The sequence below is a fragment of the Podarcis tiliguerta genome (assembly GCF_965153285.1).
Source record: "Podarcis tiliguerta genome assembly, chromosome: 3".
Classification (NCBI taxonomy): domain Eukaryota; kingdom Metazoa; phylum Chordata; class Lepidosauria; order Squamata; family Lacertidae; genus Podarcis; species Podarcis tiliguerta.
Genome location: NC_139536.1, coordinates 73,608,758 through 73,622,888, shown reverse-complemented (window position 1 = coordinate 73,622,888; position 14,131 = coordinate 73,608,758). Strand labels below are relative to the sequence as shown.

General features: G+C 42.1%; 1 protein-coding gene across 3 annotated transcripts in view; it reads right to left on the bottom strand.

Moving 5' to 3' along the window:
* FAXC (failed axon connections homolog, metaxin like GST domain containing) overlaps window positions 1-14,131 on the bottom strand; it is a 30,016-nt gene that overhangs the window by 14,096 nt on the left and 1,789 nt on the right. For all 3 annotated transcript variants that reach the window (XM_083433537.1, XM_083433539.1, XM_083433538.1), the window contains 2 exons: window positions 7,202-7,337; window positions 3,246-3,442 (listed from right to left, as the gene is read on the bottom strand). In XM_083433537.1, coding sequence (XP_083289663.1) covers window positions 3,246-3,442; window positions 7,202-7,337 — 333 coding nt within the window. The remainder of the gene's footprint in view (window positions 1-3,245; window positions 3,443-7,201; window positions 7,338-14,131) is intronic.

Genomic DNA, 14,131 nt, shown 5'->3' with positions numbered 1-14,131 from the left:
GGCAGTTGTTTCTCCCAGCCCTACCTGGAGACACTGGGGACAAAACCTGGGAGCTTCTGCATGCAAAGACCACACTGACTGGGACTGATGGGAGTTGTCATCCAAAACATCTGGAAGGCACCAGATTGGTGAAGCTTTCCCTAAAATGACAGAGGGTGGCCTCAGGTGACCTCACTGTGGGGTGGAAAGGAAGCTTTCCAGTTAGATCACACAAACAAATCTGGTCCCCTACCCTGAAAATATGTCAAGTGTGCCAGCAAGGTGCTTTTAGCACACAGTTCTCACTTCAGCCAACTGGCTTTGGGAAGTTCCAATTGCCTATAAAGCTCACAGAAAACAGTCAGAACTGCCAGGGGCTCCCCAGTAACATTGACAGAAATCATTCAACACTATGCAGAAATTGATCAAGGAGAAGAAATTGCCAAGGAGAATTACACAACATTTAGAAGACATCTGAAGGTAGCCCTGTATTGAGAGGTTTTTAATATTTGAAGTTTTATTCTGTTTTTAGTGTTCTGTTAGGAGCCATCCAGAGTGGCTGGGGAAACCAAGCTAGATGGGTGGGGTATAAATATTATTATTATTATTATTATTATTATTATTATTATTATTTAATGCTTTATGTTTTTATTATGTTTTTAGATATGCTGCAAGCTGCCCAGAGTGGCTGCGAAAACCCAGCCAGATGGGCTGTTGTTGTTGTTGTCATTATCCATATTCTTTTTTTAAAAAACAGATACACACAGAATGAGCAAAACAAATGCCATTTTAGGTCTTATATACAAAGGTCTTGTATGAGTACCCATCTGCAACATATGTAAGAGAGCCATGCCTGGGCATCTTCTTCGGAGCCCCAGATAGCAGTCCTGAAATCACTGCTAGTGCCTCTCAGCTCCCACACCAGGTGTTCTGTGACCAGGAGTGCTTCCAGATTGTCACTACTTCGGAGGGGGGATATTCAGTCACCTAGGGGCAAATTCAGGTTGCACAATGACAGTTGATTAGGAGGTTGTTGGTGCAACAACTAGCTTCCCAAAAAGATTAAACTTTTTTGAAATGAGGAACACAATAGGACGATGGGATAACACTTGCTTTCAGTTGCCAATGTTGCCTAATCTCCCTGAATGCAAATCTGAAATGTTCAGCATACACTACTGGTTTTTTATGCCTTCTATAGATCAAGATGCATTGTTCAAGGATGACATGTTTTTTATATTTATTTCTCTCCCCTCCCTGCTTGTTTGGGTTCTTTTGTTTAGTATTTAGTTTTGGATATACTTTTATAATATCGCAAGCTATTCTGCAGTCAATGTGTATGTATACATGCTGAAATATGAAAAAGCTTCCAAAAATATTTGTTTGCTTGTTTTAAGCGTGGGATGACACAACATCATCTAACCTCCCCATAATCAAAACAGAATGCATGCTCATTCAATAGCCAACACAGTCTAATCTCCCTGCAAAGAAATCAGGGCAAATGTGCGTTGGGAAGCATTCTGGGTTGCCAGAAGCTGAGTTGGGGAGGGTTGGAGAGGAGGAGGAGGAGGAGGAGGAGGAGGAGGAGGAGGAGGAAAAAAGAGAGTCACGCCAGCACAGCAAAAGTCTTTTGTGGATCCAACCCTTAATTATTTATCAAGCTAAACTACTTGCTGAAATGGAACAAGAGAGAGATGACATCAATAGCAGTACTTTAAAGGAAATAACAAAGCAGTGGTTGAAGAGGAATGTAATGGAAGGGAGGAACTCTCCCAGCTTCATCTCCTCTGTCCTGCACCTTTATTGCTGAGAAGGAAAAACCAAGTATAATTTTAATCATTTCAATTCCCCAGCATCTCCAGACAGGTCTGGGAATGCCCCCTGTCTGAAACCCTGGGTAACTGTTGCCAGTCGGTGTAGACAAAATTGGTCTGACGAATGATCTGATTCAGTATAAGGCTGCTTCCAATATTCCTAGTAACAGATAACAATGGGTGCCTATTTTAGAGGGAGCTCTTGGACCTTTCTTTCTCGACAGGCAACATTCCATCAGGAATTCTTCCTTGTATACAATGAGTATATGGGGTAAGCAGGCATTGATGCTGATGATGACAGTGGCAACTATGAAGGAGCTCAAAGCACCTTGGACTACAATCTATAGGGACTGCAATCCCCTCCAGGCAGCGTACAGGGCCAGAACCCATTTGACTTCAGAAATGCACTGTTTACCTTCAGCACATGCTCCTTGCATCTCCAAGCACATTGCTATTGTATGGTGTCAGCTGTTTTGAAATGGCCCAAAACCATACAGAATCTTTGGGGAAATTTCTTGAAATTCGGGAGGCTTTGCGGGCATATCTAGATGGTACAATTCTAAACTAAATGGACTGAAGTGGACAAGTTGAATAACATGAATCGAATGTAAAATATAATATGGGGTAGCATAAGTTAATTCAGAAAATGGCTTAAAACAGGCTGCTGCGTGAAGAATCCTGCCTTTGATTAGGGAGGTGAAGCAGCTGGCTTTTACTGACTTATTATGGAAGCAAACATTGAATGTCTAAGAACATGAAATCTCTCTATGGCATTCTAACTGTGCTTTTTCCATTATCATAAATCCTCCAAGTCAGTGTTGTTCTCCCTGGGGTGCATGGGAGGCATTTGTTGACTTGATGAGTCAACAACAAGAGAATAAGCCTAGGTGCAAGGAAATGGAAGTAGATGTGACTGTGTATTTTCAGGCACCTTTATTATCTGTATTTCAATTTTGGATAATCCCTTCATTTTGTTCCTTCCTACTTGTTGCCTTATAGCTGATTGATTAGACTGAAAGCCTTAGGAGACCAGAAAACCACTTTGGGCAACTGCTGTAGCCCTTGGGAAAGGGCAGGCTTGCCATCAAAATTAAAGAGAGATGAACAGAGGCTGCAGCCCTATATTTCTATGCAGACATAGATATTGCCAGGCTCCTTCAAAGTTGATGAGCATTGCCATTCAAATGGTGTGTGCACCACATCTTGTGATCAATTATGTGGGGCAGGACTTACCTGCCCCATCCCAAATGTTTTATTCAGGTTGGCACCCCTGATGTGCAAAGTTTATGCAAATCTGTGCCCTCTTGTCTTTTGGGGTGAATGGAATCTTTTCGGGTGGCGTGAGTAAGCAGAAAAACACTGCTAATATAACTAGAAGAAAGGAGAATTGGGTCTAACAAGTGTGCTACCACATCTGAAATCATCAGAGAGCATCTAATATCCATGGCAACTTACCAGTAAAAGTGCTCCTCCACCATTTTTGTAACAGCTCTAGAAACAGCTCTTTCATGTGGGCCAAGATGTTTGTTTAAATTGACTCCAAGCTTCTCTTCCAGAAAATCAATAATGAATTCTGTGCCGGACACTTTTTTGCAATTGTATTCAATCCACGGCATTTTCCCTTGAGGGGAAAGTTTTCCATCAAAGTAGTTCTAAGAAAAGAAGTACCAAAACAAAAACAGGGGAGAAATCAAACACACATTTAAATAATAATAATAATAATAACACAACAATCACAAATCAGTAATTCAGACTCTATTGCTAAGTCAACAACAAACCAACTGGTCACAACCAAGCATTATGTCTGCTCCCAAATGAATGGTGAGGTGTTTTATCTACCTTTTATGCTTTCATTCTCTGCCCGCAGGAAAATTTGCTGCAGGGGGACTCTCAAGTGTAGCTTGAGCTGAGCAACAGAGAAGGACAACAAGAGCAGACAGGGATGTGTGACTGGGCAGAAGAAATCACAGATGCCTTATTTCTAGAGTCAGAAATATGCTTTAAAGGTAAATTTGGCACCTCTCTATTCCAAACTGTAATGCGCTCACTAGACCTGTGTAGGTATGCATGCCCATCTCCTGAACCAGCCTATATTTTTGGACATTTCTAGACCAAAACTAGGTAACAGGCAAAATTGCAAAAAGCGAGATAACCCTCAGCTGGATTTTTCAGACTCGGTGTGGGTGCATGTGAAACTCTACCACCAACTTTAATCCCTTGGCAAGTCCAATAAAGACAGATGGCTAGACTGAGGGGGGAAGGATTCAATTGCAACCCATATCTAGCCCTTATTCTTTCAAGTGTTCCAATATGGGTAACCAATTCTTTCTGCATGTCAAACACCTGCCTTCCCATTCCCATTAGAATATGGCTCACTACAAGAAGGTGGCAGGGGGTTAAAGGCAGGTGAAACAGCAAAGGAAGAACAAGAAAGGCAGGCAACATACAGAGCCCATCAAGTAGTTAATAATGGTGATGACATGATAGATAGATAGATAGATAGATAGATAGATAGATAGATGATAGGCAAGCATAACACCCAGTGATGTTGGGTAGAAAAAATGAAAAATGTTTGGTGGGAATTTTCCAAGATGGATTATTTTTTCAAATTATGTTTTTTAAAACAAAACAAAAAACCTCTCTGCTGCTACATTTTTATTTAAATCATTCTCTACTTTTTAGAAATCCATTGCTTCACAAATTTAATTAGTAACATAATGAACCAACGTAATGCTAGTCAAATTGAGCAATTGGAATGGAGACAAAACCAGTCAAATCTAAAATCAAAGCTGCAATTAACTTCTTCTCATGAGTCTAATCCTAGAAAGCACATTCATGAGAACAGTTCTTCAGTCCTGCTATACTTTGATTGCCTTCATTTCTCCCACCCCCTTAATATCTAAACAACATAAGCAAAGAGTGTGCAACCGAGTCATTATATTATATCTCACCTTCCCTTCCAGCAACTCTACATGTTTCTCCTCTTCCTCTCACTATCACATATTTACAAGTACTCAAAAAAAAAAAAAACCCCACCTTTACATGGGAATTATTTTTAACAAATTAACATTTAAACCATATGAAGTGTTTTATTGATCCCCTAATCAAATATAACAATTCTACTTTTAGTTACATGGGAAATAAAGTCAAATAAACCTGCTAAAAGACATCAAATCTGTGGAGGGTGGCAGAAAAAAATAAATAAGTTTGGGGGTGGGGAATCCAGTTCAAAATGGGCTGTAAAATTCACATGGCTAATAATAGCAGTCGTTTGTTACAACCCTTTGCCAATATGCCAAAACAATATGGTTTCTATGTTCTTGTCACGTGTAGCAGTGGGAATGACACAAGCCTGGCACATGTGAATGGCACCATTGGGCGGGCAGGTTCCAGCAGGCCGTGCAAGAGAGGGAACCTCTTCTGCACATGGATGGACCTCACCGAGTTAAGACAACAGTCGGCTCCCAATCTACTAAAAGTACAACAATAATAAAAGCTTCTGCCTGAATCTGTTCCTTGACAAAAATAGCGAGGGGTGTGACAAGACAAACTTCAGTATAATCAGGATATACCCAAGAAATAATTGTTTTTTAACAGCAGTTGCTTTCCCTTCCACATGGAATTGCAAATGTCAGGTACAAAATGTATTAACACCACCAGGCAGGTGTTAAGGCAGTCCCTAAGCAAACCTGAACAACTCCCTCTATTTCCAGTGTACAGAGGCAAGTGACAGTGCTTACGTAGCCAAAATCGCATCACCCGTTTACAAGGGGGAAGTAGCAGCAGGCTCAGGGGAAACATCCCCCACTTCCCGGTTTTCAGAAGGTGGGGGGAACTAAAGAATGGGGATACACCCGACACCCTGAAAAGAGCATTCTCAATGACCATGAAATGCTGGGTGTCTTTGACAGAGGCAGAAGGGAATGGCTCACGGGCACCACAAGATTAAACAGGAGCACTCCACAAAGCAAAATTATGTGGCAGATCCCACTGCGATTCTGCATGTTTTAAAGCAAACTTAGGGGTAGTAGTTCAGTGGTAGAGAATATGCTGTGCATGTAAAATGTCCCAAGTTCAGTCCCCAGCTATGGCTGGGAAGAATCTCCTGGCTGAAATTCTGGAAAGCCACTGCCTGCCACAATATTGGGCTAGATGAACTAATGGTCTGACTTGTTCGTATGTTCATCTGCTTCCTAAAAAGGAATATTCTACTCTAGAAATGCTCTTCTGACCTGGTCCCCCTGGTCTGTTCCACTTGTCTTCATGAAAATTCAATCCAGATGCATACTGCTCTCTTGGACTTTGGGTTGCTCACTGGATAAGGTAAGGAATGTGTGAGATATCTATGCAGCCTTACACTCCTATGGCTGTTACTTTCTTAGCAAGGGGTAGCTGAGTCTTCATCTCTGTGAATTTTGCAAGCAGCAAGAACCATGAAGAGTCAGAAAAACACAAAAAGTGTGTGTGTGTGTGTGTGTGTGTGTGTGTGTAAATGGTAGAGATAGACTGAAATTCGGTGTTAAGCTATTTTTTTTTTAAATCAGAATTGTTATTTTTATGGACACACCTAATATATTTATTTATCTATCTATTAAAATTAACATGTTCAATCAAGTAAATGTCACCTTAATCAGAAGGCAACCCTAATAATAATTGATTAAAGAAGCAGGCAATCACATGGTACAGAACTCTGGCATGACTGTACTACATCATTTATATACAAGGATCATTTTTTGAAAGCAGTCCCACCCAGAAACCTGTCTACTACACACATGTCAAAGCTTACATGTAAAGAATTATGTGTTCCCATGTTTAAGCTTTCCACCAAGAGTGCAATATGGGAGAGTTTTCCAACAAGCTGCCTAAAAACTTGCATCATGAGATGGTAAAAGGTAAAGGGACCCCTGACCATTAGGTACAGTCGTGACCGACTCTGGGGTTGCAGCGCTCATCTCGCTCTATAGGCCGAGGGAGCCGGCGTTTGTCCGCAGACAGCTTCCGGGTCATGTGGCCAGCATGACTCAACCACTTCTGGCTAACCAGAGCAGCGCACGGAAACGCCATTTACCTTCCCACTGGAGCGGTACCTATTTATCTACTTGCACTTTGATGTGCTTTTGAACTGCTAGGTTGGCAGGAGCTGGGACCAAGGAAAGGGAGCTCACCCCGTTGCGGGAATTCGAACCGCCAACCTTCTGATCAGCAAGTCCTAGGCTCTGTGGTTTAACCCACAGCACCACCCGCGTCCCTCCATCATGAGGTGGTACTGTTCTGCAATGACTGTACCACGGGACTCTTTTCTCATTAGAACAGACCAATACACCTATCCTCTAGGCGAGGCATATAGTCCTAAAATAGGTGGCATCATGCGCCTGTAAGTAGCCAAAGTAACATAACATGCACAAGTTTACCTGGTAGGGCAAATCAGCCATCCTTAAGTAAGTCTCCATTTTCAAACAGAAAGGAGATAAACTCGGAATACCATTGTTTGGCCTTGAAAACTGATGCAGTATAATAGCATCTTTTGAATCAACCTCTTGCTCTTTCCTATAAGCAAAACAAGCGAGTAAGTTTTACAAAACAGAATCCATCATGCGTCATACAGCATCAATATGTCAAACTTGCAAAGCACAATGCAACTGCTGAGGCAAACTTTCCTTATGTCATTCAATAGGCTGCCACCATTTTGTATTTGTTAAGCTTTAAGTCACTAAGAAGCACTTTGGACTGCAAGGGCAAAATAAGCCAAGTCAAGATGATTCAATATTCAAAATATCTAAAACCTTCCACAGTTAAATTCATATACACACAAATGACCATATTCATAGTTATGATGAAAGCGTTACATGTAGGGATGCCATCTTGTCCCGAAACTGCCTTGATAGCAAACATAACCCTTGATTTATTATTAATTCATATCTAAAGCTGCTGAGTATTACTTTAAAATCATCAGGACATTATGCTATACTAAAATTAGCATGGTACTTGTAGCATGTTGAAGGAGAAGATACCATATAGTCATGGACCCAAAGTACTTGGCAAAAGCCTTTGGAGTTAGAATGTTGAGAAGTGCCTTTTTTTTTCTTTTGAAGCAAGCTTATAGTCCTCATGGTGAGATAAATACTCTTTCTCTCCACCCCACCATCATTATTTCAAATAAACTCAGTCAAGTCAATCCAAGGATCAACTTATTTTTTTCTATGCCTGTGAGGAACCATTTCAGAATAAATATAACCAGGCTTGGGTATATTCTGAAATCCCAATGTCAGCAAGCAGGACATTTAGTATTGACCAAGGAAGTTAACAACATGAGAAGATCAGTTTACTTCGATTTTAAAAGCAAGGTTCAATCCACCAAGATTGCTGAAACAGATTTGGTTAAAAGTCCAAGAAACCTGGGGTGCAAATATTTACAAAGGTATTTCTTAGTTAAGGGTGGCATACATGGTTCTTCCTCAACCAATTTTACTCTCACAACACCCAATGAAACAGTCTAGCAGCTGAGAGATAGCGACTGGCACAGTATCTTCTAGTAAACTTTATAGCTGAGTAAGGATTCGAACGTGGGTTTCCCTGGTCCTAGTCTGACAATCTCAGCACTACACCATTCTGGCTCTTCAGTAAATGATCTATTGCCTCCATCTTTGCCTTCATCCCCTATCATAGTCCCAGGATCATCAGGAAGGATTCCTAGACTGATTGCTTTAGGGTGGCGCCACCTTGTCCAATATGGTGCCACCTTAGAACAACCGCTCTAGGAAACAGGTGTGCAATGCACATGTCCACCCACTCATGCAGCCCTCAGGCTTAATGGTGCATGAGGTCCACTCCCTGAAAGCAGTGTCCAGAAAAGTATTTCTGTCAACATAAGGATTTCCATTTGTGCAATTGATCTTCCCCTCCCTCTCATTGCCCTGCGTGCCCACACAAATGTGTTCCAAAGGGTTGGGAGAGGAACCAGAGCAAAAGGGCAGAACACAAGAAGAAAAAGTTCCATTCAGCAAATGGAAATGCTTGTGCTAATGGAACTATTTTCTTCAATGCTGCCCCAAGTCTGCCACATGGCAGGGCTACTTAAGACACTGGCAGAGGGCAGGGGAAGTAGTGGCCAAGATAATGTGGCTCCAGTGTCTTGCACAGCTCTTTGCCTATCCTACAAGTGAACAGAAGTTATTCAGGTATATGCAAGTGTACTTAGTAAGTAAAATGCATACAGGCAAAGTTCCTGTATGTGGCTATTTTGAATTTTAAAATAAATAAAACACATGGAGCCCTGAATATTATGTACAACACCCACCCACTTTGGTTGGACATCTGCCACATGCATTAAAATGATACAAAAAGCTTGATAATTCATGAAAACTAAAACTTGCAGATCAGCAAATCCTTTGTTTTCATAGATTGTTTCCCTCAATGGTGCTAATCAGATTTCCACATTCTATAATCTCATGGATCTTAATGAGATGGGATACACATAAAACTTGTGGATAAATAAATAACCCAAAAGGAATTCTGGTTATAGGGGGCTTCAGTTGCTATGAGAAACCCTGTATGAAGAGATTGATAGAATAAAACTCTTACTATGAGCCTTTGTCCCACACAACTCAAAATGTGCTATTCCTATGACAACAACAGTATTTATTACTGTGCTTCTCCTAATCTCTTACAGGATTTCATATACTTTACCGAAGTCAACCTAACAGTAGCTCTGTGAAGAAACTTCACAGTTAAGGTAAAGTCCAAATACAATAATATTGTTGTGATATGCATACTGTTTGGATGAAAATTGTCCACTGCGTCAATTGGGGCAGAATGAGAGGAGAGGAAAGAATCTGGCCTCCTGCTCCTGTCCAGAGAGCCAGGAAAAACACAAAGTGTTTGGGTTCAGCAGGCAGTCTAAGAAATGGTTAGGCCAATAACAGTTTCAAAATATTGTGTTTTTTGTTACATACTTGCAAGGCTTCAGTTAACAAAAGAATCTTGTTGTTATATGGGTCAGGAGAATTGAAAAGGGTCAAATTGTCATAGGTTCTTTAGCAGACAATCTATTCAAAGATCATTCGTCCTCACATTTATAGGCTAATGAGGATTCAGAAGTGCAGAGAGAACTCTGAAGATTGCTCAGAGGATTCTGACTGGAGTGGAGGAAGGGAACAGAAGCAGGGAAAGGAAAGACTGCCCTGTATGGAGCCAATCATGAGAGAACAGTTGCTCAGAGAGTGAAGAGACTAGAAAGAGGCAGAAGGTTAGCAGAGAATCGCTAAAGGCAGACAGAGAGAGAAGGCAGTGTGAGGGCATTCCAGTTTCAGTTCTCCAGAATAATTACTGGTCAAAGTGACAGCAGCTGACACTCAGCTGCAGGAATACTTCAGGAGGTAGCTGACATCATTGTGCATGAGCCCTGGCCATTGAGTAGCTGACCAGAAGGAAGACTTGAGATGAGAGCTGCAGCAAATCTATTGGAGAGGCAGCCATAGTTGCAAAAGGTTGAGTCTAGTATGAGTAACAGCTAAGAGGCTATTTTACAATCCTGTATATATTTTCAGTGAGACCCTGACCACAGAGAAGACTTGCAACTGAAGCCCATGAGTTAACCAGGGAAGGAGAAAGGGAGAACTGGCTATTGGTTTTGCACAGTGATGAGAACAAGGGAATATTGAGCAACAATAACAACTTTACAGCAACAATTTGTAAGGTCACTAAAAGTAACCGCGTATTTAACAACACTTGTTTACTTAAATAACCTACCTCAATGTAGATCTATATTGAATAAGTTTTAATAAACTAATGCAAGTCTTCTGGTCTGTTCATCCCAGGCCTATACTCAGTTATTGAAGACTGTAAAAGTAGGTGAAAGGAACAGGTTGGAATTAAAGGGTTATAAAATATAGGTACAGCGGTACCTCGGGTTAAGAACTTGCCATATTTTTTGCCCTATAGGGTGCACTTTTTCCCCTCCAAAAATGAAGGGAAAATGTGTGTGCGTCCTATGGGGCAAATGCAGGCTTTCGCTGAAGCCTGGAGAGCGAGGGGGGTCGGTGCGCACCGACCCCTCTCGCTCTCCAGGCTTCGTGCAGCTCTCCGCTAGCTATCGGAAAGCTTGCTTGCACCCAGAAGCTTGGGGCGCGCTGAGCTCAGCACGCCCCAGGCTTCGGGCTTTGCGCAACTCTCCACTAGCCATGGGAGAGCTGCGCGAAGTCGCGCAGCTCTCCCACAGCTTGTGGATAGCAGCCTGTTCTGGGGGCTGGGGTCAGGGGAAGCTCCCCCGACCCAGCCCTGCACCTGGGGGGGAAATAAATTTTTTTTCTTTATTTCGCCCCCCCCCCCCAAAAAAAACTAGGTGCGCCCTATGGTCCAGTGCGTCCTATGGGGCGAAAAATACGGTAATTCGTTCTGGAGTCAGTTCTTAACCTAAAGCACCACTTTAGCTAATGGGGCCTCCTGCTGCCACCACACCACCACTGCACGATTTCTGTTCTCATCCTGAAGCAACGTTCTTAACCCGAGGTACTATTTCTGGGTTAGCAGAGTCTGTAACCTGAAGTGTCTGTAACCTGAAGCGTCTGTAACCCAAGGTATCACTGTACATCTTATTTAAACTGTATGATGTGAGGATCCTATTCATTTTTATTTTATTAATATTTATAAGTCACCCATCATCAAAGATATCAGGGAGGTGAACAAATATAACCAAAAACACCATTAAAAGAACAGTGAGGATAAAACGTAGCTACAAGGCAGTAAGGATACATAGGACTAAGTGGCAATGTCCTTCCCTTGTGTAGCACAAAGGCAGACCTTCATGAACTAGGAGACCTTATCAAAGCTACAGTAAACCTTCCACTTGCTGTCAGGCATCAGTTTGGTACCCAGTGACTTCACCATGAACTCTGGCCCCAGAGGTTCGCCTGCAAATATACTTACCACTAGATGCATAACACACAAGTGTTCATCACTATGTGTGTCTATCCCAAGTATCTCCCACCCAGCACTTTTAGAAAATTCCATTCCAACAGGTTGAGCTCTTAATGCAATGTCCGGATATCAAAATATCCCATAGACAAAGTCCAGTCTAGCTTCAGCTGCAGAAAGTATCATTGTACTATGCCAGGGAACAGATATTGGCCTTAAGGCTGTGCTGTTTATTGCAGTAAATAAAGTTACAAAGAATGCAAAGTTGATTAGAGTGAAACAAGAATGCCCTCTGGCTCTTTTTTCTTCCCATTCACCCTTCTCCTGATTGATACCTGTGTCTTATCTGTGGCAAGCTCAACATCCTCTGAGATGGGGTGGGGGGTGTCTACACGGGACTCTGAAGCACTGTTTACCTTATCCTTGGAATAAGGAAGAAATCTCACTCCACTCGCCTTCCTCAGTGCTTTTGAGCTTCCACCAGCTCCTGCTACAAAAAGAATTGCTGAGTGTCTTTAACCGCAGTTGGTTAGAGACCATGGTGCTGATAACTGCAAGGTTGCAGGTTCAGTCCCCATACAGCACAGCTGCATATTCCTGCACTGTAGGGGGTTGGCCTAGATCAGGGGTGTCCAACTTCCAAGAGACTGCAATCTACTCCCACTAAAAAAACTGGCAGTGATCTACGCATTGTATTTACCAGAGTTGTTGAACTTTTTTTAGGGAGCCAAAGTTATCTCTCCCCTTGCTTAGTAACCAGAAGAAACCTAAAGGGCACAATCCTTTATCCGGTGCTTTCACTTTTGCGTAGAGTGACACTCTGCTCTCATCTCTACTGCAACAGATAGGTGATGTTGGCCTTGCTTGGCGTCAAAGACCTAAATGAGTGCATAAATTACTACAGTGCTCCATTTCCTGATTGCCACCACAGCAAAATCTCGAATGATTTTCTGGAGCACTGACTAACCAGTGTTACAAGAGTCTTCTCCTCTGATGACTCAGGCCAGCACAAACAGCAATTCAGGATAAATCCACCTAATTCATTTTACAAGCTTACTCAAAATTGTAGCATAAAGGCATGCATTTCCATCTTTAATTGTTCTTGTTTCTCTCGTGGCAATTTGCAACAGTTCTCAGATGTCAAAGATATCAATCTGTTTACTCCTGTTTTGTGCAAGGATGGCTCCTTTGTCTACCAGAATACTGTAAATCTGTCCCAATAATCTCTGGATGTTGCCTCCATCACCACCACTCCATACTTATCATCTAGATCTATAGGAGAAATAGTTTGCCAGGTGCTGTCCCAAGACAGCCAGTACTTGCAGCTACAGTTATTTAATATAGTTTACAAGAATAATAAAGACCAACTACGGCACCAGTTGTTAACTTCAGGTTCTGGCCTATGACAATCGCAGCTGCATAATTTATCGAAACATTGCTGGTCTCTCATTTTAAGCTGCTTGTGGCATTTACAGCAAGCTATACTACAGTGAAAGAAGACCATTGCAAATAGATGGAGATGGTATCATTTTGAAGTAGTAGGCACATCTATATTGACTTTTATGTCAACAAACCCTCGTGTCTGAAGGTAAGGGAGTGTAAGAAAGGGGCTTCGCAGATCTGGGACAGCTTTAGAAGGTTTGGGGTACAATTCAGCAACTGTGGGAGAATGTAAACATGTCTCAGATGAGAAACACTAACTGATTCTCCAATTGCAAAAGAGAGAGGTGTGTGTGGAGGATGTGGTGACTTATTTATGGCAGTGGGACTAGCAGGAAGTTTTTTGGGTCTGGGTTCATCCCACCATTACCACCTCCTAATACCTTCCCCAAAGAAGTAGCATTCCCAGAAAGTTAGAAGCTGACCAGATATCTAGTGGAACTGCTATGTTTGGGTGGAACTTGAAGACTTAGAGCAATGAGGAACTGCAGGCCTGGGAGCCAAATGTAGCCCCTCAGGCTTCCCTGTCTGGCCCTTGGGCCTCTCCCCAGTCCTACTTCATAACTCTCTTGAGTGTCTTTTCCTGGCTGAAATGTTTTGTGAAACTCCCATAATGCCCCTTGGTTGCCTGGAAACTAGCCTAGTGTATCAATGTGAAATTTACATTTGCTCCTTCATTTGCTTTTGCCTCTGGCCCCTCCGACAACACACTGATCATTTAGCGTTTAAAATGTGAAACACTAGGGGAGGGCAGGGAATGGACAGCTGTGTGCCATGGAAAAATCCCACAGTAAGCAGTTTTGTAAGGGTGACGTATTATGACTCAAAATGATAACAGAAGCAGAGATAACAGAAGGTGCATCCCAACTGAATGGAGTTGCTATCCAATACATGAAAATGAGTTAACGGAAGTTTCAGCTCTGATTCTCCCCCTCTCCCTGTTTTCTACACCCATTTCTGCCCTATTTGGTGCTCATATCATATGCTTT